Source organism: Eleutherodactylus coqui, chromosome 5 (genome assembly GCF_035609145.1).
Source record: "Eleutherodactylus coqui strain aEleCoq1 chromosome 5, aEleCoq1.hap1, whole genome shotgun sequence".
Taxonomy (NCBI): domain Eukaryota; kingdom Metazoa; phylum Chordata; class Amphibia; order Anura; family Eleutherodactylidae; genus Eleutherodactylus; species Eleutherodactylus coqui.
The window spans coordinates 31453294-31478896 of NC_089841.1; the positions used below are offsets into that span (position 1 = coordinate 31453294).

A 25603-nucleotide genomic window follows, 5' to 3' on the forward strand; every position below is an offset into this window, starting at 1 on the left:
AGTGCTCAACTAATAAAAGCACAAACCCTTATTTCTTTTGTCTATCCCTACATTCTGTATTAATAGAAACTGTCCCTATCTGCATAGGCTCACCTGAAACCTCTTCAGGGAATGTACGAGATAAGGAGGAAGACTCAAACACAGTTTCCCGTATTCTTTCTCACAGATGGCGATCAACCATAATCGCCAAGGTCAGAGCATCCTCCAGCATGCAAGGTGTAGCATACTGCACCATTGCATTCTTCACCTTGCAGGACCTGAAACAGAACTGGCTCCTCCAAGTCGCATTGTTCCACTGAGTTTCATTTGCCCAGCATTGGAATTCTGCGCAGTAGTACTGAACCAGATAATTACCTTGTTGTAACATATGAATTTTACTCTCAGCAAGGGAAACACGATCTGGATCATCATAGAGCAGACCTAAGGCAGGAAAAAAATTGTCCAAAGACAATGCAGGTGAAGTGGAAGAAAAAGAAAATGCGGAGACCTGTAAACGAGAGATTAAAACGACTACTTCCTGGATCTCATTACCCGAAGAAATTGGCCTTAAATGAAAATCTAACTAGCAGGCTTCACAAAATGAGATGAAATCAATCAGTTTGCCAGGGGTCATCCTGTAGGGGGCAGTAGGGGGGTGGGATGAGCTTTCTGTCAGGGTTCAAACCTGGGAACTCTCATGCTCCATGTGGTGTTTCTCCCTAGTGAGCTATATAGCCTGCTGGACAGCTCCCCTGCTGAACCTTGCCCAGTTCCTTGCTCCTGCAACACAACTCCTGATTAGTTCCACCCCACACTGATTGGACTTTCTATAAAAAACTGCCCCTCCCTTAGTGTGTAATTATTGTGCTCCTTGGCTTTAGTCAAGCTCTTCTACTTCTGCTCCTCCTTACATGATTGTTGCTACCTACCATTACCATCCTCCAGCTAAATCCTGACTATGACAGCTGCCTGTTCCCTTGTACCGCAACAGATACCTAGCATTACCGATCCTTGGCTTTCCTCGACCACACTATCTGCCCGCTCGGGTTACAACACGAGGCTCTGAACTCGCTCTCGACTGTAACACTGTCATACCTTATGTTTGTGTGAAATACATTTAATCTATGGTTTAGATTTTTTACTTTCTTCTTAAATTTAACAGAGATTTTGTGAAATAAAAAATATTTCCACAATTAGTGTTTGCATTATTACTTTTTCATGTTGGTGTAATTTTTATTGAGTGATATCTTTTTCCACAGATTGTGATTGCAGCGGTGCCAGAAATAGTAACATTAGAGTAATGCTAAAAAAAAGACCAATGTTCATTGAGTTCAGGCTGTGACCCTTAATGTTGAAATACAGGAACACAAAATATACCTAATGAGGTAGTAGCCAATTTTCAACATTCCTTCTGAATCCACGTCTGGCAGTTAGAATAACTCCTTGGATCACCAAACCCTTTGTAGTAAACTAGTGCCTGTGACCTATAATCTTGTTGCACTCAAGAAAATGTGTCCAGGCCCCTCTTGTACTCTTCTAGTGAGCATCACCACATTATCAGGCAAAGAGTTCCATAGTCTCACTGCTGTTACAGTAAAGAATCCCTTCTTTGTTGTGTATAAACTTTCTTTCCTTTAGATGTACAGGGCACCCCCTTGTTACAGTCACAGCCCTTGTAAATATTAATACATTTTCTGTTTTTCTTAATATTAAAAAAACCTAAAATATTTTATAAAATGCCGAAAAAGTCATTCATTTTTATAAGGGAGGGGCAACTTTATTGCTTTATTGAACTTCAACTTTTCCCTTTCTTATGCTGCTAGTGAGCTAGAAGCTGCACTCCTTTAAATACTTATATAGTGCCTTAAAATTCACAGTATTCCAAAACATTATTACGTGTCAGGGTACAACTGACAAGCAATCTATTGCCCAATGATTCTAGTTGACTTGGGAGGAAGGGTTTTGCCAGGCGCTTCAGCATCTAGGGGAGCGTGTGGCAAAGAGTGAGCTTAGTAAATTAGGAAAAGTCCAGAGACTGCAGTACCTGGGGAAATGAGCAAACACCTATTCATTTAATCACACAAAGAAATATAAAAATGGAGGCAGCCTTGATGCAGAATTATATATTCTCTAACAGTTGCACACCGCATTAACACCAATCATCCATATGCCTTTCAAATTAAGGTGAGCTCTTAATTGTAGCTTGTCTGATGTCAAGTGAGCCGAGATATACCTAAGCTCTAACTTGGAAGAGCCGGTACGGCACAGTAGTACATATTCTTGTATATAAAACTCATGATTCTCTTGCAATCTGGTATGCTAAGAGCTCCCCTGAACGTGAATCACGTTGGTAGGTCCTTTTATCGGCTGTGTGCCCCAAGTTTTTACTCCTGTATAAATAAAGTCGGATATGTTACACTGAAGTTGTAGAACCTTTCCCATGTGATCACAGCCATATATTACTGTGTGCGACTCTTCCTATTATATGACACTATAACGAGGAGATACAGGGCGGATGCCCTTGCTGGGCTCAGTGGTGGAATACGTTCTTACCACTATCTATGAAAGGATCATTTTATATTCTCCCCTCACTACTTATACACATGATGGGTACCAGCTCTCCCTCATCTCCATCAGTTCTGAGGAAATATCATCTAATAGGAAGAAGAAAGATCGGCCCAAATACAAACATGTAAGTTACACAAGTAAACTTTTATCAACAGTTAGAAACAAGTTTAGAGACGCAATTATATGTATCAGTGTGAAATACTCTATGTACATGGGTGATATAAAGGTGGGATATCTGGATTATATTTGTTTCTGGATAACAGAAGTTTATCGGTAATTACATACATTTCTAATTCATCAACTAGTGCTCTAAATTGCTTCCCTTTTCTTGTGTATGACATGTCATTTTACTTTTTACCTTTGTTTCATACGGTTTTACAAAACATCCTGTGTGAACTTTTTGATGTCGCAGTAAATGTGATTTGCGAGTGAAAAAATTCCCACATTCTGAACAAGAAAACGGTTTCTCCCCTGTGTGAATTCTCTGATGTGTAACAAGGCCTGATTGCAAAGTGAAACATTTTCCACATTCTAAACATGAAAACGGCTTCTCCCCTGTGTGAGTTCTCTGATGTGTAACAAGATCTGACTTCTGGAAAAAACATTTCCCACATTCTGGACAAGAAAATAGCTTCTCTCCTGTGTGACGTTTCTGATGTTTAACAAGGCCTGATTGCGAAGAAAAACATTTACCACATTCTGAACATGAAAACGACTTCTCCCCTGTGTGACTTTTCTGATGTGTAACGAGATATGATTTCACTGCAAAACATTTCCCACATTCTGGACATGAAAACGGCTTCTCTCCTGTATGAATTTTCTGATGTTTCACAAGAACTGATTTATCTACAAAACATTTCCCACATTCTGGACATGAAAACGGCTTCTCTCCTGTGTGATATCTTTGATGTCTAACGTGTTGTCTTTTCTCTATAAAACATTTCCCACATTCTGAACATACAAATGGCTTATCCCCTGTGTGATATCTCTGATGTTTAACAAGATCTGATTTCTGTTTAAAACATTTCCCACATTCTGAACATGAAAATGGCTTTTCCCCTGTGTGAATTCTTTGATGTGTAAGAAGCTCTGACTTATAGATAAAACATTTCCCACATTCTGAACATGAAAATGGTGTCTCCCCTGTGTGAATTCGTTGATGTGCAAGTAGATATGCTTTAAGGACAAAATGTTTCCCACAATGTGTACACAAATATGGTTTTTCCCCTCTATGTTTTCTCTGATGTACAATTAAATGTGATTTCTGAATAAAACATTTACCACATTCTGAACAAGAAAACGGCTTCTCTCCTGTGTGACGTTTTTGATGTTTAACAAGGACTGATTTCACAGTAAAACATTTCCCACATTCTGAACATGAAAATGGCTTCTCCCCTGTGTGAGTTCTCTGATGTATAATAAGCTCTGACTTACAGATAAAACATTTCCCACATTCTGAACAAGAGAATGGCTTCTCTCCGGTGTGAGTTCCCTGGTGTCTAAGAAGCACGGATTTCTCTGCAAAACACTTTCCACATTCTGAACATGAAAACGGTTTCTCTCCTGTGTGAGTTCTCTGATGTATAATAAGATATGATTTCCCTGCAAAACATTTCCCACATTCTGGGCATGAAAACGGCTTCTCTCCTGTGTGAACTCTTTGATGTTTAAGAAGGACCGATTTCACTGCAAAACATTTCCCACATTCTGGACATGAAAATGGCTTCTCTCCTGTGTGAGTTCTCTGATGTTTAACAAGGTCTGATTGCAAAGAAAAACATTTCCCGCATTCTGGACATGAAAATGGCTTCTCCCCTGTGTGAGTTTTTTGATGTTTAACAAGATATGATTTCACTGCAAAAGATTTCCCACATTCAGGACATGAAAATGGCTTCTCTCCTGTGTGAATTCTCTGATGTCTAACATGTAGTTTTTTCTCTGTAAAACATTTCCCACATTCTGAACATGAAAACGGCTTCTCCCCTGTGTGAATTCTCTTATGTTTAACAAGATCTGATTTCTGTGCAAAACCTTTACCACATTCTGTACATAAAAACGGCTTCTCCCCTGTGTGATATCTCTGATGTGTAACAAGGACCGATTTCCCTGTAAAACATTTCCCACATTCTGAACATAAATGTGTAAATGAATAAGGATTCTCCCTTGTGTAAGGTCTTTGAAGTTCCAGCCTTCTATGACTTTTCTTCTGCTCATCAGTCTGCGATAAATCAGAAGATGGGACCTGTATAAGATGATTAGATGATGGATCTTTGCTATGAAGGGCTGAGGGGATATTTGGGATCATAGCAGGTACTTCATATGTATCTTGTGTGATGCCACAATCCTTTGCTTTACAATTTGCAGATATCAGACGTCCCTCTGAGCTCCTAGTACCATCATCTACCAAGAATAAAGTGGATTATTATTTAATGCTATAAACCTTAAAAATTATAATTATATTTTCTAACATTTCTATACAAATAACAACTAATGTAGCAAAATGTAATCTTCATCTAAAGGTACTTTTACACAGACTGACAGTCACTAGAGTAATCACTCAAACGAGCCATTACGGACAACTGTCTGCCCATGTAAACACGGGTCCTGACAAAACAAGAGAGTGAGAATCGCTCACTTGTTGAAGTCACTTGGTTAACATCTCTCTTAAAAACCATGTGATTGTCGGTGCAGAAAACATTACCAAAAACTACATATGTGAATCGGGACTTACAAGTAAAATTTTAGTTTCTATTAATAACATGGGGTTCCTGGTGAATCTGAAAGGGGGTCTAGAAAAGTAACTTGCAGCAGAGACCTCCTCAAGCCTCGGGCTTCAGTCCCTGGTAGATCTCTAAGCTCAAGCTACAGGAATAGTATATTCCATACAGATAGAGTTTGGCCATTTCTGCACCAAAGAAGATTAGCTTTTGTTTCTCCATAAAGAACTCGTTGGAAAAAAAATTTGTAATAAAAAAGAACTCCTATAAAATCCCCCATGAAGCAGGATGTTAGTAACACACCGTGAACAGCAAATGTAGCACTGCTCATCTATAAGACAGCTTAGTACATACAACAATTCTATATGCAGTCACATCAGACCAGGACCAAGACCTCCCAGGGGCTGGGAGGTATGTGCCACCAGGGCTGGGCCCCCGCACAGGTTTGCACCCCCTCTCAAAAGGTACAGCAGCTCATGCTGCCACTAGTGCTGACAGTCCTCCTAACGGTACTGTCATGTCCCGCTTTCTTTCTCAAAAGCTAACAGAGTGACCTCCCTCCTACTATCTTGGCTTCAGCGTTCACTGTAGACTGAGTGACCGCGCTGGAGAAAAGAAGCGAGGGAACCCTGCGAACCTGTGGGAGAGCGTACAATAGAGGAGGATGGGGGCTGTTTAGGGGATTGTGAAGGATGATGGGGGCAGTTTCAGGGGGACAGCAGAGGATGATGAGAGCTGTTTATGGGACAGTCGAGGACGAAAGAGGCTGTTTGGGGAACAGTGGAGGGCAATGGATCCGCTCAAAGATGGACATGATATGGAATATCTTTTGGTTTTTAAAGTTTTCACTGGGTCCCATAGTTCTCTAGTTATGCCACTGATTGGGGGCACAGGCAAAGGTCATATTACTAGCTGGGGCCACAGCAGGGGGCACTATTACATAAATTGAGACTACAACAGGGCGCACTATTGCTTAGTGGGACCACAGTGGGCATATTATTGGGCAGAAGGGGGCACTGAAAAGTTCACTAGTGGTTGCAGCAGCAGCTTGATGGGGAGAGTTTTTAATCATAGTGGGGAAGTTGGGGAGACATTCTGAGTTTTGCTCTGGGCCCTATGGGTACTTAGTACTTCCCTACTTCTACTCGCAGCCTGCTCACTTCATAGTTCCCTGTCATGTTGCAAGTTTTGATCAGCAGACCTGCAGTTGGGTTGGGACACGTCTGTAAAATGTGCCCTTAATGCGCTCATCTGAAATGGGTCACATAAACAGGAAATGCAGTTTCTATATACATGCGCAGAGCTTGGTTCTGGTATTGCATCTATGTAATGAGCTCGGTTCTAGTGCTGCATTTATGTACTGAACCTGGCTCTCGTACTGCAGCTATGCACATCACCAAACTTGGCTCTTGTACTGTATTTATGTGGTAAGAAAAGACTTTGGTGCTGTATTTATGTATTATGGTGGGTTCTGGGGCTCAATTTCCTGTTAAATGGATAAACAAGGATGAGAGGACACATTGTGGCCGGTCACACACAACCAGATCATGTTCACCGACTGCGGCCAGTGGCCATGCAATTACGCCAGTATTTTGTGTGGCCAACTGAAATGTGTGTTTCCACCCTTAGGCTTTATGCATACGACCGTGACGGGCTCCGCAAGCTGAATACCGCAGCGGAGTTTGTCACGGCGCCCCCCTCAAAGACCCCATACTCACCTTCGGATCCGCTGCTTGAAGTCCCGCATGACACTCCGGCGTGCAAGCACAGTACAGCGCATGATGCGCTGGCGGTGTCACATGACCCGCCGGCAGCGTCATATGTAGCGGCCGGCTGGGCGCGTATTCGCGCTATACTTCCGCTGTGCTACAGCGTAAGTATAGCGTGACGGACGGCTTCCATTGACTACAATGGAAGCCGTCCGTGGGTATATCCGCAGCAAATAGGACATGCCCCGGGTAATTTCATGCTGCGAAATTACGTGGTAGAATCCCACAGCATGTACATTGAGCTATTAGGTTCAATAGAACCTAATAGCTGCAGTGAAACGCCACGGATTTCCGCCAGGTTCTACGCGGCGGAAATCCGACCGTGTGCATTAGGCCTTAGAGTGCGTTCACACGTGGCCGATTTTGGTGTAGGACCATATGGTGTGGATTTTGACACGGATCTGCAGTGGATTTCGCCCTTTTAATTGAAGGAGTGAAGCCTGATGCAGATCCTCATCAAAATACTCACCAGTGGTGCAGACTGAAACATGGAATCTGACACAGATTTGTTGCGGCTTTTCCTCAACAAAAAATCCACTATGTGTGAACGTACCGTTATGTTGGTCCGCTACTCACGGGCCTGTAATATTATCCTGCCTAAATTTTGCCAGTCAGCCCCTGCCCATTACACAGAGCTGCCATGAGATATATTGGGCTTCCATATAATGAGATTAATGAGAGCCCCAGGGGACTGGTGGGGGATGGTGTTGAAGTCTTTAGTGGGAGGTGGTGAGCAGAACGGCCAGCAGGAAGCAGAGACACCTGTCATTGACCACTGGGGGGCTCCTTAAAGGGATCCTACCCCTCGGGATACAATTCCTACTGCTAGTGTGCAGAGTGCTGGCGATCACTGACTTGGCTCAGGACATATTGACATCTTTACTGACAGGCAGGCGGCAGCCAGCGGTCAGCGGGGGCCTCTGTAACCATTTATCCTGCCCTGATGGCGGTCCGGCCATTAGACTCTTGCTGATTCTGAACAAACTCTTTGGAGCCGTTAGAAAACACATCTGTAAGCCGTTACTTTATCTCCAACCCCCTTATAATCGGCTCAGACATTATATTAGGATGAAACTACTCGGAATCTGTTTCCCAATTGTGTACATTTATGGCAACTGGAAGAGTATTACGGTGAGATCACACACTGCGGAATTGTATAATCTACAGTACAATGTAAGGGAGTGGGATTCTAAGAAACCGCATTCACTCACAGCTGGGAGATAAGATGTGACACCTGAAATATGATTTATCTGGTCGGCCATATTCAGATGGCTGAGTGCGAGTTGTGCCCGAGAACTCACATTGGACATCGCATGGACACATACGGACTGTGTGCTGCCCCATGCTGGCAGGCAGTAGACATTACATGTCCGATTCTGGTCCGGGAATCAAACCAGAATAGGACATGCTGTGAACCACATAAAAACATGTTAATGTTAATACCCCAATTGGCTATAAAGAGTAGAAGTGCGATCTACGTAATACATGGACAGACGTCAGATGGGTAATAGTGGCTGTCTGAGTGCCCTTCACAGGTATAGACTAAAAGAATATAGTTTATTAGAAACTCTTAAAAACATATACGGGCTGACTAACAGTACTAACATACATTAACACAAAAAAGAGGAGAAGATATATTTAGGTGCAAGTTTGAATTATGCATCCAATGTCTCCAATGTAGATAATGGTCACAATAGCATGGTCAGTATAAGTGGATAACTTTAGTGCATATACAGAGTTCCTGCACTGAATGACTGGTGACAGTCGTATGTAGAGGTCGCAGAGAACTACGGCTCTGAATGACTGAAGTCACAGAGAAATACGGCTTAACGCGTTTCTCCGCTCGCTTTAGAGCGGTTCATCAGGAGCCTCAGATGTATATTTGACCAAAAAATCTTTAGTGGGATTAATAGCGTCAATCATTTAATTGACTAAGCTATCTTCCTCTTTTAGGATATATAATCAGTAGGATTAAATTGGCAAGAAAGTGGGTTGTCTGCGAAGATGTCGCCAACAGGTATATATATATACCAGACACCGTTAGACAAAAAGCCAGCAGGGTACGATGGTATAGTGGCTACGTTGGTAAAGAAGGAAGGAGGACTCGGATAAAGAACTTATGCACTGACAGTAGTCACAAGTCAGATGCGTGTTTAGATAGGTCAGCTATAAGGATCCTGTATTTAGCGCTGTATACCTATCCCCCTACAAGTGTTGCAATGTTAGCAGCACTAATGTAGAATTTCTAGTCATATGCACTGACATTAATAGAAAGTCAGGTGCATGTTCAGATAGGTCAGCTAAAGAGGATCCTGTATTTAAAGCTGCATACCTATCCTCCTAAAAGTGTTGCAATGTCAGCAACACTAATGTAGAAATGCTAGACTCCTATCAAAAGTTCAGACAACCAATCTAATATTCAAGCAGGCAGCCAAAAATAGGCTTCAACAAATTTTTCTGCTCAAACAATAGGTCCCCAAGATAAGGCTACCTAGTGTGCCAAACATAGAGTAAAATAACAAACAGATAAAGCCTGTGGCCCTGATGGCTGTCTGAGTGGGATCTTCATGATGATCAGCACCTCGGTGTCTTCCTGCCAAGTCTCTGGTGAGCGACATCCCTGACACTCCAGCACTAGACTTACATCCTCTAAAGAATCCTCTGTTATTTGGGTCTATGTCTCCACATTGTGCCCCTTGTTCTAATCTTCACCTTCCTAAGGGCTCCTTCACACAGGCATTGCAAAATTGCATGAATGAGAGGCAGCCGCAGCCAAGGTGTGGCTGCATCTCCCGTTTTTATCTGTGTATATACACCACAGTCCGAAATACTGTCGGGCGGGGGGAGAGAGATCAGCTCTGCTAAACTCCCTCCTCCTCTCCACCCCCTGCCGGCTGCTGGCAAGGGGAGGGGACAGGAGCTTAGCAGAGCTAGTCATACCCCCTCTCTCCCTAGCCTATGGGAGCTGCTGGCAAAAGGCGGGGGAGAGACTTTAGCAACATGAGATGCTGCTAAACTCCACCCTCTTCCCTTTTCTAATAGCTCTTTCAGGTTCCCATAGGAGTCTATGGGAACGGCCAGTGTATTCCGCAAGATATAGGTCCAGAGCTATCTTTTCCATCTGGGCATAAAAAGCGCCGTCCGGAATGTGCATCGCATGAACTATCTTTTCCAGCCCGCCATTTTTACGCATCGAAAAATTGCCCATCTGAACGGATGCATTGGAATCCAATGCATGAGATTGGCGCTAATTTCGGCTAGCGTTTTATCGCAGCAAAATTGCTGTGATTTAATGCTTGTGTGAATCCAGCCTAAGTGAAACTCTTCCCTCTGTCACGTCACTGCCAGCATACCTTCCCTATTGTGGGTTCTATCCTGACTAGCTAGGGTTAATATCTTCTCTCCTGGATATTTTAAGTTAATTAATCCTGCAGCTGTTAACTGAGATGCTGGCTGATGATTGACAGCTCTGTCAGCCTATCAGTGTCTTCCCACTCCCTATATAACCTAGCTCTTCCTGGCTGGGAGTTGCTGGTTATTTTTAGTGTTTCTGATCAAGTTAGCTGGCTAAGGTCACCTGCCTGTCTGGCTCATGTGTTGTGGTTGGTCCTTGGTGTCTGTTTATTTTGCATTATATTCTTGTCTTTTTATGTGAAGTGGTACCAAAGGCTTTACTGACACCCAGAAAGGGAATATCCATGACACCACTTTCGTCTATGACTTCTGTGAAGGTGAATGCATTGTAGCTTGCAGTTTGCCCCTTGCCCCAACAATCACAAGAAGTTCAAACTCACTGGGTTTCATGTAATTATAGGGTCACGATAAACTGCAACAGAACCATACTGACGGACATTATACTCCAATGAGAAGAGTATTGTGGCCAGAGTCGCCATGTAGCCGTACTGGTGACATCTTCACCAATTTAGAGGGGTTCTATGGATTACCAATATGAAATTAGGAGAACAAAGGCAGACAACAATATATTATTGGCCACCATTTCTCACAAGTCCCACCAAGCAGGATTTCCACTTTGTAGATACAACCTAGCAGCTCTTACTGGTGATGCCAGATCCCTCCTCCTCCGGTCCTGCAAGCACTAAATGCAAAGTGGAGGAGGGGCTGGTGGTGATAGTTTGGGGGACGGGGGAGCATGGGCCAAGGCACCTCTCCAGCCCTGCACCGCCGCCTGCTATTGTAGCAGTGGGACTGTTTGAGCAGAGATCATCTGTAGCCACATTCTCCTGCTACTGCTTGATACAGCAGCCGTCCGCTGCGCAGTCACTGACTAGCGTCACTCTATGACCAGGAAGCTTGCATATCAGCGTTTAGTAAATGTGTATAGCAGATATGTAGGTCTTCTGATTATACACAGACTTTTTTTTCACAACAACTGTGAAGTGAGTGGCTCCACTACTCCAACTAGCACAGTTTTCTGCCTGGCTTGGGGCCCACTTCCTCTCTACAAGCACCAGGGGCACATGCCCCACTTCCAACCAGCTACAATCCTGCTAAATGCATCTATTACCTGGTGATGTGAGCGGCTGGTGGGTCTCCATCATGATGTCCTTGTACAGATCCTTGTGTCCTTCCAAATACTCCCACTCTTCCATGGAGAAATAGACAGCGACATCCTGACACCTTATAGGAACCTGACAACACAATATACAGTCATCACCCAGAAGCCTCCAGTGCTGTTACTGTATAATGTCCCAGCATTCCCTGCAGCGTCACCTCTCCAGTCAGCAGCTCAATCATCTTGTTGGTGAGTTCTAGAATCTTCTGTACATTGATGTCCTCATGTATCAGGGGGTGAGGTGGGGGTCCCGTGATTGGGCTCAGGGATCTTCCCCATCCATCACACACAGAGGACCGACAGCCATCACTAGAGATCTTCTTCACTACTGTGTAATTCTGTATATGGGCAGACATTAATAAGTATCACTACAGACATTACCAGAGTCCATCACCTCTCCAGTGACATCATCTGTTATTACCATAGATAAGAATGATGTAATGTGACATCATCAGAATCTCTTTCCTCTCCAGTGACATCATCTATTATTGCCATTGATAAAAATGATGTAATGTGACATCATCAGAATCTCTCACCTGGCCAGTAAGCTGGAAGAGTATCTCTAGCGTGAGATTTAATCCACTCTCTGCCATCTTGCTTCTGTCCTTCTCCATTTTTGATGAATCAGTCATGTACGGACCTGAACGGAAAGAATATGAAGCAATGTAAAAGCCACATACAACATAAGAATACATTTACTGGAGGTAATACTGTGTTTCCCCAAAAATAAGACACTGTCTTATATACATTTTTGCCTCAAAAGAAGCACAGTGTCTTATTTTCGGGGGTGTTTTAATACTTACCTGGCAGGTAGCATCCCGATCCCTCCCGCTGGGCAGCAGCACTCCGGCAGACTTCCATGAATTCTGTCGGCATTGAGGACTATCTATTGTTGGTGACGGGGCTTGAATACCCCACCTCCAGCAAGCGATTGCTCTGATTGGTTAATCGAGTGCTGCGTCAGTCAATCAGACCCGATTGATTGATTTATTAAACAACGGCATTGAATGGCTGTGATTGGTTAATCGAGCGCCGGCTCTGATTGGCTGATGCGACACTCAAATAATCAATCAGAGAAATCACTTGCTGGAGGCGGGGTATTCAAGCCCCGTCACCAAGAATAGATAGTCCTCAATGCCGATGGAGTACACAGGACTGGCATGCTGTCTACTAGGTAGGTATTTCTTTTTTCCATGTAGTATAGTTAGGGTTTTTTTTCGGGGGAGGGGTTATATTTCAAAGCCCCCGTCTTCAAATCAGGGTAGGGCTTATTATTGGGGAAACACGGTAAGAGCAAACATTTAAAAGTGTTTTCCAATTACTTAAAATTGCTTTACAGCTACTGTATGATTCCTGGTTGCTGCTGACCAGGACATGTGACTGCTGCAGCCAATCACTGGTTATAAAAAGTGACTGCTGTGGCCAGTGATTGGCTACAGCAGTCACATGTCCTTTTCAGCAGCAATCAGGGAGGACAGAGTGGTTGTGAAGCAAGTAATAGAAAAACCCCTTTAAGGAGATATTAAAGTTAATATTGTTTTGTGAGTTCTATGAAGCCCGAACTACAGGCAACACAAAATCCCGCCGGGGTTCTCCTCACCCAGATCAGTTGGACTGATAGCCGACCCAGGCACGGAGAAGTCGGCATGGACCGCCCCACTGACTCTTCTCCAAGTTCAGAGCTGCTTTTTACAGGGTTTTCTCTGAAGCGCTAAAGTGTTTTAGAGCACAATATAGATGTCTGCAATGTACATGCGTGTTGGGATGTATGTATGATATCGGGCAGCAGAATCCTGCAAATTGTCCAAAATCCCTGGCAGCAAGAGGGTTAATAGTCCCCTCCCAAGGTGTGTGGTGAAATGAGGGGATGGTTGATGCTAAATCTTAGTGGTCTAAGGCAATGTTTCTCAACCTTTTTCAGCCCAGCGTCCCCTTTAGGTATTGGGATGGTGGCCAGCGCCCCCCCCCCCCCCCCCCAAGCCTTACTAGTTTAAACCCAGTCAATGTTTACCTTGTTTACAAAGTTAAAAGTATAAATTAAAATACCGAATACTTTGTGTTTTACAGATTAGCATTAATGTTGAAAACATGTCTGTAAAAATTACCAAAGAAGTATTTTAGTCAGCCAAATATTAGCTCCTAGAATGTCGGTGGTAAATATTTAGAAACAGATTATAGATAGGTTTAAAAACAGGTTAAGTTCAAGTTACGAACTTTGCAAGATACGAACAATCTATCCTGCAAAGTATGATGTAATGCTAGAGACCCACACAAGTGAAATAAATATGCGCCACAAATACGCAGGTTTTCTGTGTATGTCACGCGCATTTACACAAGCCCATTTATTTCGATTGGTTCTTGCGCTGTGCAAATAATAGAACATAATGCATATTTTTTAGCGCAACCAAATTGCATGCATAAAATGCGCACACATGTAAGGCAGTGACAGTAACATAAGATAGTGATGACAGTAGTGATAGAATAGTGACCGGTGACATCAGATTACGGAGACAGTAGTGACATAAAGTGACCGGTGACATCAGATAGTGGTGACGGTAGTGACAGAACAGTGACCGGTGACATAAGATAGTGGTGACGGTAGTGACAGAATAGTGACCGGTGACATAAGATAGTGGTGACGGTAGTGACAGAATAGTGACAGGTGACATGAGATAGTGGTGACGGTAGTGACAGAATAGTGACAGGTGACATCAGATAGTGGTGACAGCAGTGACAGAATAGTGACAGGTGTATTAAGATAGTGGTGACGGTAGTGACGGAATAGTGACAGGTGACATCAGATAGCGGTGACGGTAGTGACAGAATAGTGACCGGTGACATCAGATAGTGGTGACGGTAGTGACAGAATAGTGACCGGTGACATCAGATAGTGGTGACGGTAGTGACAGAATAGTGAGAGGTGACATAAGATAGTGGTGACGGCAGTGACAGAATAGTGACAGGTGACATCACATAGTGGTGACAGTAGTGACAGAATAGTGACCAGTGACAAAAGATAGTGGTGACAGTAGTGACAGAATAGTGACCAGTGACAAAAGATAGTGGTGACAGTAGTAACAGAATAGAGACCGGTGACATAAGATAGTGGTGACGGTAGTGACAGAATAGTGACAGGTGACATAAGATAGGGGTGATGGTAGTGACAGAATAGTGACCGGTGACATCAGATAGTGGTGACGGTAGTGACAGAATAGTGACAGGTGACATAAGATAGTGGTAACGGTAGTGACAGAATAGTGAACGGTGACATAAGATAGTGGTGACGGTAGTAACAGAATAGTGACAGGTGACATCAGATAGTGGTAACGGTAGTGACAGAATAGTGAACGGTGACATAAGATAGTGGTGACGGTAGTGACAGAATAGTGACAGGTGACATCAGATAGTGGGGACAGTAGTGACAGAATAGTGACAGGTGACATAGGATAGTGGTGACAGTAGTGACAGAAAAGTGACCGGTGACAACAGGTAGTGGTGACAGTAGTGACAAAATATTGACCGGTGACGTAAGATAGTGGTGACAGTAGTGACAGAATAGTGACAGGTGACATAAGATAGTGGTGACAGTAGTGACAAAATATTGACCGGTGACATAAGATAGTGGTGACGGTAGTGACAGAATAGTGACAGGTGACATCAGATAGTGGTGACGGTAGTGACAGAATAGTGACAGGTGACATCAGATAGTGGTGACAGTAGTGACAGAATAGTGACCGGTGACATCAGATAGTGGTGACAGTAGTGACAGAATAGTGACCGGTGACATCAGATAGTGGTGACGGTAGTGACAGAATAGTGACAGGTGACATAAGATAGTGGTGACAGTAGTCACAGATTAGTGACAGGCGACAGAATAGTGACAGGTGACATAAGATAAGAGCAGTGAGACTGTGGAACTCTTTATCTGAGGACGTAGTGATGGCCAAATCCATAGAGGAATATAAGAGGAGACTTGATGTCTTTCTGGAGCGGAAGGATATTACAGGATATAGATTTTAGGGGAGCAGCGGGTTGTTGACCCGGGCCTTACAGACAGGTAGGAACTATTAACAGGCTGAACTAGATGGACGTTGTCTTCATTCGGCCTAGCATACTATGTTAGATAGTGGTGACGGTAGTGACAGAATAGTGACCGGTGACATCAGATAGTGGTGACGGTAGTGACAGAATAGTGACAGGTGACATCAGATAGTGGTGACAGTAGTGACAGAATAGTGACCGGTGACATCAGATAGTGGTGACGGAAGTGACAGAATAGTGACCGGTGACATCAGATAGTGGTGACGGTAGTGACAGAATAGTGACCGGTGACATCAGATAGTGGTGACAGAATAGTGACCGGTGACATCAGATAGTGGTGACAGTAGTGACAGAATAGTGACCGGTGACATCAGATAGTGGTGACAGTAGTGACAGAATAGTGACCGGTGACATCAGATAGTGGTGACGGTAGTGACAGAATAGTGACCGGTGACATAAGATAGTGGTGACGGTAGTGACAGAATAGTGACCGGTGACATAAGATAGTGGTGACGGTAGTGACAGAATAGTGACAGGTGACATCAGATAGTGGTGACGGTAGTGACAGAATAGTGACAGGTGACATAAGATAGTAGTAACGGTAGTGACAGAATAGTGAACGGTGACATAAGATAGTGGTGACGGTAGTGACAGAATAGTGACAGGTGACATCAGATAGTGGGGACAGTAGTGACAGAATAGTGACAGGTGACATAGGATAGTGGTGACGGTAGTGACAGAATAGTGACAGGTGACATCAGATAGTGGTGACAGTAGTGACAAAATATTGACCGGTGACATAAGATAGTGGTGACAGTAGTGACAGAATAGTGACAGGCGACAGAATAGTGACAGGTGACATAAGATAAGAGCAGTGAGACTGTGGAACTCTTTATCTGAGGACGTAGTGATGGCCAAATCCATAGAGGAATATAAGAGGAGACTTGATGTCTTTTTGGAGCGGAAGGATATTACAGGATATAGATTTTAGGGGAGCAGCGGGTTGTTGACCCGGGCCTTACAGACAGGTAGGAACTATTAACAGGCTGAACTAGATGGACGTTGTCTTCATTCGGCCTAGCATACTATGTTAGATAGTGGTGACAGTAGTGACAGAATAGTGACAGGTGACATCAGATAGTGGTGACGGTAGTGACAGAATAGTGACCGGTGACATCAGATAGTGGTGACGGTAGTGACAGAATAGTGACCGGTGACATCAGATAGTGGTGACAGTAGTGACAGAATAGTGACCGGTGACATCAGATAGTGGTGACGGTAGTGACAGAATAGTGACAGGTGACATCAGATAGTGGTGACGGTAGTGTCAGAATAGTGACAGGTGACATAAGACAGTGGTGACGGTAGTGACAGAATAGTGACAGGTGACATCAGATAGTGGTGACAGTAGTGACATAATAGTGACCGGTGACATCAGATAGTGGAGACAGTAGTGACAGAATAGTGACCGGTGACATCAGATAGTGGTGACAGTTGTGACAGAATAGTGACAGGTGTATTAAGATAGTGGTGACGGTAGTGACGGAATAGTGACAGGTGACATCAGATAGCGGTGACGGTAGTGACAGAATAGTGACCGGTGACATCAGATAGTGGTGACAGTAGTGACAGAATAGTGACAGATGACATCACATAGTGGTGACAGTAGTGACAGAATAGTGACCAGTGACAAAAGATAGTGGTGACAGTAGTGACAGAATAGTGACAGGTGACATCAGATAGTGGTGACAGTAGTGACAGAATAGTGACAGGTGACATCAGATAGTGGTGACAGTAGTGACAGAATAGTGACAGGTGACATCAGATAGTGGTGACGGTAGTGACAGAATAGTGACAGGTGACATCAGATAGTGGTGACGGTAGTGACAGAATAGTGACAGGTGACATAAGATAGTGGTAACGGTAGTGACAGAATAGTGAACGGTGACATAAGATAGTGGGGACAGTAGTGACAGAATAGTGACAGGTGACATAGGATAGTGGTGACAGTAGTGACAGAAAAGTGACCGGTGACAACAGGTAGTGGTGACAGTAGTGACAAAATATTGACCGGTGACATAAGATAGTGGTGACAGTAGTGACAGAATAGTGACAGGTGACATCAGATAGTGGTGACGGTAGTGACAGAATAGTGACCGGTGACATCAGATAGTGGTGACAGTAGTGACAGAATAGTGACAGATGACATCACATAGTGGTGACAGTAGTGACAGAATAGTGACCAGTGACAAAAGATAGTGGTGACAGTAGTGACAGAATAGTGACAGGTGACATCAGATAGTGGTGACAGTAGTGACAGAATAGTGACAGGTGACATCAGATAGTGGTGACGGTAGTGACAGAATAGTGACAGGTGACATCAGATAGTGGTGACGGTAGTGACAGAATAGTGACAGGTGACATAAGATAGTGGTAACGGTAGTGACAGAATAGTGACAGGTGACATCAGATAGTGGGGACAGTAGTGACAGAATAGTGACAGGTGACATAGGATAGTGGTGACGGTAGTGACAGAATAGTGACAGGTGACATCAGATAGTGGTGACAGTAGTGACAAAATATTGACCGGTGACATAAGATACTGGTGACAGTAGTGACAGAATAGTGACAGCCGACAGAATAGTGACAGGTGACATAAGATAAGAGCAGTGAGACTGTGGAACTCTTTATCTGAGGACGTAGTGATGGCCAAATCCATAGAGGAATATAAGAGGAGACTTGATGTCTTTTTGGAGCGGAAGGATATTACAGGATATAGAATTTAGGGGAGCAGCGGGTTGTTGACCCGGGCCTTACAGACAGGTAGGAACTATTAACAGGCTGAACTAGATGGACGTTGTCTTCATTCGGCCTAGCATACTATGTTAGATAGTGGTGACAGTAGTGACAGAATAGTGACAGGTGACATCAGATAGTGGTGACGGTAGTGTCAGAATAGTGACAGGTGACATAAGACAGTGGTGACGGTAGTGACAGAATAGTGACAGGTGACATCAGATAGTGGTGACAGTAGTGACATAATAGTGACCGGTGACATCAGACAGTGGTGACAGTAGTGACAGAATAGTGACAGGTGACATCAGATAGCGGTGACAGTAGTGACATAATAGTGACCGGTGACATCAGATAGTGGTGACAGTAGTGACAGAATAGTGACAGGTGACATCAGATAGTGGTGACAGTAGTGACAGAATAGTGACCGGTGACATCAGATAGTGGTGACAGTAGTGACAGAATAGTGACAGGTGACATCAGATAGTGGTGACAGTAGTGACAGAATAGTGACAGGTGACATCAGATAGTGGTGACAGTAGTGACAGAATAGTGACAGGTGACATCAGATAGCGGTGACAGTAGTGACATAATAGTGACCGGTGACATCAGATAGCGGTGACAGTAGTGACAGAATAGTGACAGGTGACATCAGATAGTGGTGACAGTAGTGACAGAATAGTGACCGGTGACATCAGATAGTGGTGACAGTAGTGACAGAATAGTGACCGGTGACATCAGATAGTGGTGATGGTAGTGACAGAATAGTGACAGGTGACATCAGATAGTGGTAACGGTAGTGACAGAATAGTGACCGGTGACATCAGATAGTGGTGACGGTAGTGTCAGAATAGTGACAGGTGACATAAGATAGTGGTGACGGTAGTGACAGAATAGTGACAGGTGACATCAGATAGTGGTGACAGTAGTGACAGAATAGTGACCGGTGACATCAGATAGTGGTGACAGTAGTGACAGAATAGTGACCGGTGACATCAGATAGTGGTGACGGTAGTGACAGAATAGTGACCGGTGACATAAGATAGTGGTGACGGTAGTGACAGAATAGTGACCGGTGACATAAGATAGTGGTGACGGTAGTGACAGAATAGTGACAGGTGACATGAGATAGTGGTGACGGTAGTGACAGAATAGTGACAGGTGACATGAGATAGTGGTGACGGTAGTGACAGAATAGTGACAGGTGACATCAGATAGTGGTGACGGTAGTGACAGAATAGTGACCGGTGACATCAGATAGCGGTGACGGTAGTGACAGAATAGTTACTGCTGACATCAGATAGTGGTGACAGTAGTGACAGAATAGTGACCAGTGACAAAAGATAGTGGTGACAGTAGTGACAGAATAGTGACCGGTGACATAAGATAGCGGTGACGGTAGTGACAGAATAGTGACCGGTGACATCAGATTACGGTGACGGTAGTGACAGAATAGTGACCGGTGACATCAGATAGTGGTGACAGTAGTGACAGAATAGTGACCGGTGACATCAGATAGTGGTGACGGTAGTGACACAATAGTGACCGGTGACATCAGATTACGGTGACGGTAGTGACAGAATAGTGACCGGTGACATCAGATAGTGGTGACAGTAGTGACAGAATAGTGACCGGTGACATCAGATAGTGGTGACGGTAGTGACAGAATAGTGACCGGTGACATCAGATAGTGGTGACGGTAGTGACAGAATAGTGACAGGTGACATCAGATAGTGGTGACGGTAGTGACAGAATAGTGACCGGTGACATCAGATAGTGGTGACGGTAGTGACAGAATAGTGACAGGTGACATCAGATAGTGGTGACAGTAGTGACAGAATAGTGACTGGTGACATAAGATAGTGGTGACAGTAGTGACAGAATAGTGACAGGTGACATCAGATAGTGGTGACAGTAGTGACAGAATAGTGACCGGTGACATCAGATAGTGGTGACGGTAGTGACAGAATAGTGACCGGTGACATCAGATAGTGGTGATGGTAGTGACAGAATAGTGACAGGTGACATCAGATAGTGGTAACGGTAGTGACAGAAAAGTGACCGGTGACATCAGATAGTGGTGACGGTAGTGACAGAATAGTGACCGGTGACATCAGATAGTGGTGACGGTAGTGACAGAATAGTGACAGGTGACATCAGATAGTGGTGACAGTAGTGACAGAATAGTGACCGGTGACATCAGATAGTGGTGACAGTAGTGACAGAATAGTGACCGGTGACATCAGATAGTGGTGACAGTTGTGACAGAATAGTGACAGATGACATCACATAGTGGTGACAGTAGTGACAGAATAGTGACCAGTGACAAAAGATAGTGGTGACAGTAGTGACAGAATAGTGAAAGGTGACATCAGATAGCGGTGACGGTAGTGACCGGTGACATCAGATAGTGGTGACGGTAGTGACAGAATAGTGAGAGGTGACATAAGATAGTGATGACGGTAGTGACAGAATAGTGACAGATGACATCACATAGTGGTGACAGTAGTGACAGAATAGTGACCAGTGACATAAGATAGTGGTGACGGTAGTGACAGGTGACATCAGATAGTGGAGACAGTAGTGACAGAATAATGACAGGTGACATAGGATAGTGGTGACAGTAGTGACAGAAAAGTGACCGGTGACAACAGGTAATGGAGACAGTAGTGACAAAATATTGACCGGTGACATTAGATAGTGGTGACAGTAGTGACAGAATAGTGACAGGCGACAGAATAGTGACAGGTGACATAAGATAAGAGCAGTGAGACTGTGGAACTCTTTATCTGAGGACGTAGTGATGGCCAAATCCATAGAGGAATATAAGAGGAGACTTGATGTCTTTTTGGAGCGGAAGGATATTACAGGATATAGATTTTAGGGGAGCAGCGGGTTGTTGACCCGGGCCTTACAGACAGGTAGGAACTATTAACAGGCTGAACTAGATGGACGTTGTCTTCATTCGGCCTAGCATACTATGTTAGATAGTGGTGACAGTAGTGACAGAATAGTGACAGGTGACATCAGATAGTGGTGACGGTAGTGACAGAATAGTGACCGGTGACATCAGATAGCGGTGACGGTAGTGACAGAATAGTTACTGGTGACATCAGATAGTGGTGACAGTAGTGACAGAATAGTGACTGGTGACATCAGATAGTGGTGACAGTAGTGACAGAATAGTGACCGGTGACATCAGATAGTGGTGACGGTAGTGACAGAATAGTGACCGGTGACATCAGATAGTGGTGATGGTAGTGACAGAATAGTGACAGGTGACATCAGATAGTGGTGATGGTAGTGACAGAATAGTGACAGGTGACATCAGATAGTGGTGACGGTAGTGACAGAATAGTGACCGGTGACATCAGATAGTGGTTTCCGGTAGTGACAGAATAGTGACAGGTGACATCAGATAGTGGTGACGGTAGTGACAGAATAGTGACTGGTGACATAAGATAGTGGTGACAGTAGTGACAGAATAGTGACAGGTGACATCAGATAGTGGTGACAGTAGTGACAGAATAGTGACTGGTGACATAAGATAGTGGTGACAGTAGTGACAGAATAGTGACAGGTGACATCAGATAGTGGTGACAGTAGTGACAGAATAGTGACAGGTGACATCAGATAGTGGTGACAGTAGTGACAGAATAGTGACCGGTGACATCAGATAGTGGTAACGGTAGTGACAGAATAGTGACCGGTGACATCAGATAGTGGTGACGGTAGTGACAGAATAGTGACCGGTGACATCAGATAGTGGTGACGGTAGTGACAGAATAGTGACAGGTGACATCAGATAGTGGTGACAGTAGTGATAGAATAGTGACAGGTGACATCAGATAGCGGTGACGGTAGTGACAGAATAGTGACCGGTGACATAAGATAGTGGTGACGGTAGTGACAGAATAGTGACAGGTGACATGAGATAGTGGTGACGGTAGTGACAGAATAGTGACAGGTGACATCAGATAGTGGTGACAGTAGTGACAGAATAGTGACAGGTGACATCAGATAGTGGTGACAGTTGTGACAGAATAGTGACAGGTGTATTAAGATAGTGGTGACGGTAGTGACGGAATAGTGACAGGTGACACCAGATAGCGGTGACGGTAGTGACAGAATAGTGACCGGTGACATCAGATAGTGGTGACGGTAGTGACAGAATAGTGAGAGGTGACATCAGATAGTGGTGACGGCAGTGACAGAATAGTGACAGATGACATCACATAGTGGTGACAGTAGTGACAGAATAGTGACCAGTGACAATAGATAGTGGTGACAGTAGTGACAGAATAGTGACCGGTGACATAAGATAGTGGTGACGGTAGTGACAGAATAGTGACAGGTGACATCAGATAGTGGTGACGGTAGTGACAGAATAGTGACCGGTGACATCAGATTACGGTGACGGTAGTGACAGAATAGTGACCGGTGACATCAGATAGTGGTGACAGTAGTGACAGAATAGTGACCGGTGACATCAGATAGTGGTGACGGTAGTGACAGAATAGTGACCGGTGACATCAGATAGTGGTGACGGAAGTGACAGAATAGTGACCGGTGATATCAGATAGTGGTGACGGAAGTGACAGAATAGTGACCGGTGACATCAGATAGTGGTGACGGTAGTGACAGAATAGTGACCGGTGACATCAGATAGTGGTGACGGTAGTGACAGAATAGTGACAGGTGACATCAGATAGTGGTGACGGTAGTGACAGAATAGTGACCGGTGACATCAGATAGTGGTGACGGTAGTGACAGAATAGTGACAGGTGACATCAGATAGTGGTGACAGTAGTGACAGAATAGTGACTGGTGACATAAGATAGTGGTGACAGTAGTGACAGAATAGTGACAGGTGACATAAGATAGTGGTAACGGTAGTGACAGAATAGTGAACGGTGACATAAGATAGTGGTGATGGTAGTGACAGAAAAGTGACAGGTGACATCAGATAGTGGGGACAGTAGTGACAGAATAGTGACAGGTGACATAGGATAGTGGTGACAGTAGTGACAGAAAAGTGACCGGTGACAACAGGTAATGGTGACAGTAGTGACAAAATATTGACCGGTGACATTGGATAGTGGTGACAGTAGTGACAGAATAGTGACAGGTGACATCAGATAGTGGGGACAGTAGTGACAGAATAGTGACAGGTGACATCAGATAGTGGTGACAGTAGTGACAGAATAGTGACAGGTGACATCAGATAGTGGTGACAGTAGTGACAAAATATTGACCGGTGACATAAGATAGTGGTGACAGTAGTGACAGAATAGTGACAGGCGACAGAATAGTGACAGGTGACATAAGATAAGAGCAGTGAGACTGTGGAACTCTTTATCTGAGGACGTAGTGATGGCCAAATCCATAGAGGAATATAAGAGGAGACTTGATGTCTTTTTGGAGCGGAAGGATATTACAGGATATAGATTTTAGGGGAGCAGCGGGTTGTTGACCCGGGCCTTACAGACAGGTAGGAACTATTAACAGGCTGAACTAGATGGACGTTGTCTTCATTCGGCCTAGCATACTATGTTAGATAGTGGTGACAGTAGTGACAGAATAGTGACAGGTGACATCAGATAGTGGTGACGGTAGTGACAGAATAGTGACCGGTGACATCAGATAGCGGTGACGGTAGTGACAGAATAGTGACTGGTGACATCAGATAGTGGTGACAGTAGTGACAGAATAGTGACTGGTGACATCAGATAGTGGTGACAGTAGTGACAGAATAGTGACCGGTGACATCAGATAGTGGTGACGGTAGTGACAGAATAGTGACCGGTGACATCAGATAGTGGTGACGGTAGTGACAGAATAGTGACCGGTGACATCAGATAGTGGTGATGGTAGTGACAGAATAGTGACAGGTGACATCAGATAGTGGTGATGGTAGTGACAGAATAGTGACAGGTGACATCAGATAGTGGTGACGGTAGTGACAGAATAGTGACCGGTGACATCAGATAGTGGTGACGGTAGTGACAGAATAGTGACAGGTGACATCAGATAGTGGTGACGGTAGTGACAGAATAGTGACTGGTGACATAAGATAGTGGTGACAGTAGTGACAGAATAGTGACAGGTGACATCAGATAGTGGTGACAGTAGTGACAGAATAGTGACTGGTGACATAAGATAGTGGTGACAGTAGTGACAGAATAGTGACAGGTGACATCAGATAGTGGTGACAGTAGTGACAGAATAGTGACAGGTGACATCAGATAGTGGTGACAGTAGTGACAGAATAGTGACCGGTGACATCAGATAGTGGTGACGGTAGTGACAGAATAGTGAGAGGTGACATCAGATAGTGGTGACGGCAGTGACAGAATAGTGACAGATGACATCACATAGTGGTGACAGTAGTGACAGAATAGTGACCAGTGACAAAAGATAGTGGTGACAGTAGTGACAGAATAGTGGCCGGTGACATAAGATAGTGGTGACGGTAGTGACAGAATAGTGACAGGTGACATCAGATAGTGGTGACGGTAGTGACAGAATAGTGACAGGTGACATCAGATAGTGGTGACGGTAGTGACAGAATAGTGACCGGTGACATCAGATAGTGGTGACGGTAGTGACAGAATAGTGACAGGTGACATCAGATAGTGGTGACAGTAGTGACAGAATAGTGACTGGTGACATAAGATAGTGGTGACAGTAGTGACAGAATAGTGACAGGTGACATAAGATAGTGGTAACGGTAGTGACAGAATAGTGAACGGTGACATAAGTTAGTGGTGACGGTAGTGACAGAATAGTGACAGGTGACATCAGATAGTGGGGACAGTAGTGACAGAATAGTGACAGGTGACATAGGATAGTGGTGACAGTAGTGACAGAAAAGTGACCGGTGACAACAGGTAATGGTGACAGTAGTGACAAAATATTGACCGGTGACATTAGATAGTGGTGACAGTAGTGACAGAATAGTGACCGGTGACATCAGATAGTGGTGACAGTAGTGTCAAAATATTGACCGGTGACATAAGATAGTGGTGACAGTAGTGACAGAATAGTGACAGGTGACATCAGATAGTGGTGACAGTAGTGACAGAATAGTGACAGGTGACATCAGGTAGTGGTGACAGTAGTGACAAAATATTGACCGGTGACATAAGATAGTGGTGACAGTA

At 44.2% G+C, this 25603-nt stretch overlaps 2 protein-coding genes across 3 annotated transcripts in view; both read right to left on the minus strand.

The window, feature by feature from the left end:
• Positions 1-25603, minus strand: part of LOC136629105 (oocyte zinc finger protein XlCOF7.1-like) — a 354252-nt gene that overhangs the window by 124201 nt on the left and 204448 nt on the right. The gene's annotated exons all lie outside the window — the stretch shown is intronic.
• LOC136629127 (zinc finger protein 585A-like) overlaps positions 1758-25603 on the minus strand; it is a 55910-nt gene continuing 32064 nt past the window's right edge. The window contains exons 2-5 of one of the 2 annotated variants that reach the window (XM_066605262.1): positions 12143-12246; positions 11765-11944; positions 11559-11682; positions 1758-4947 (exon numbers count right to left, since the gene is read on the minus strand). In XM_066605262.1, the coding sequence (XP_066461359.1) occupies positions 2849-4947; positions 11559-11682; positions 11765-11944; positions 12143-12238 (2499 nt within the window). In that variant the 5' untranslated portion in view covers positions 12239-12246 and the 3' untranslated portion in view covers positions 1758-2848. Of the gene's footprint in view, positions 4948-11558; positions 11683-11764; positions 11945-12142; positions 12247-12974; positions 12990-25603 lie in introns of both variants that reach the window. The other variant, XM_066605263.1, reaches the window with a different exon arrangement.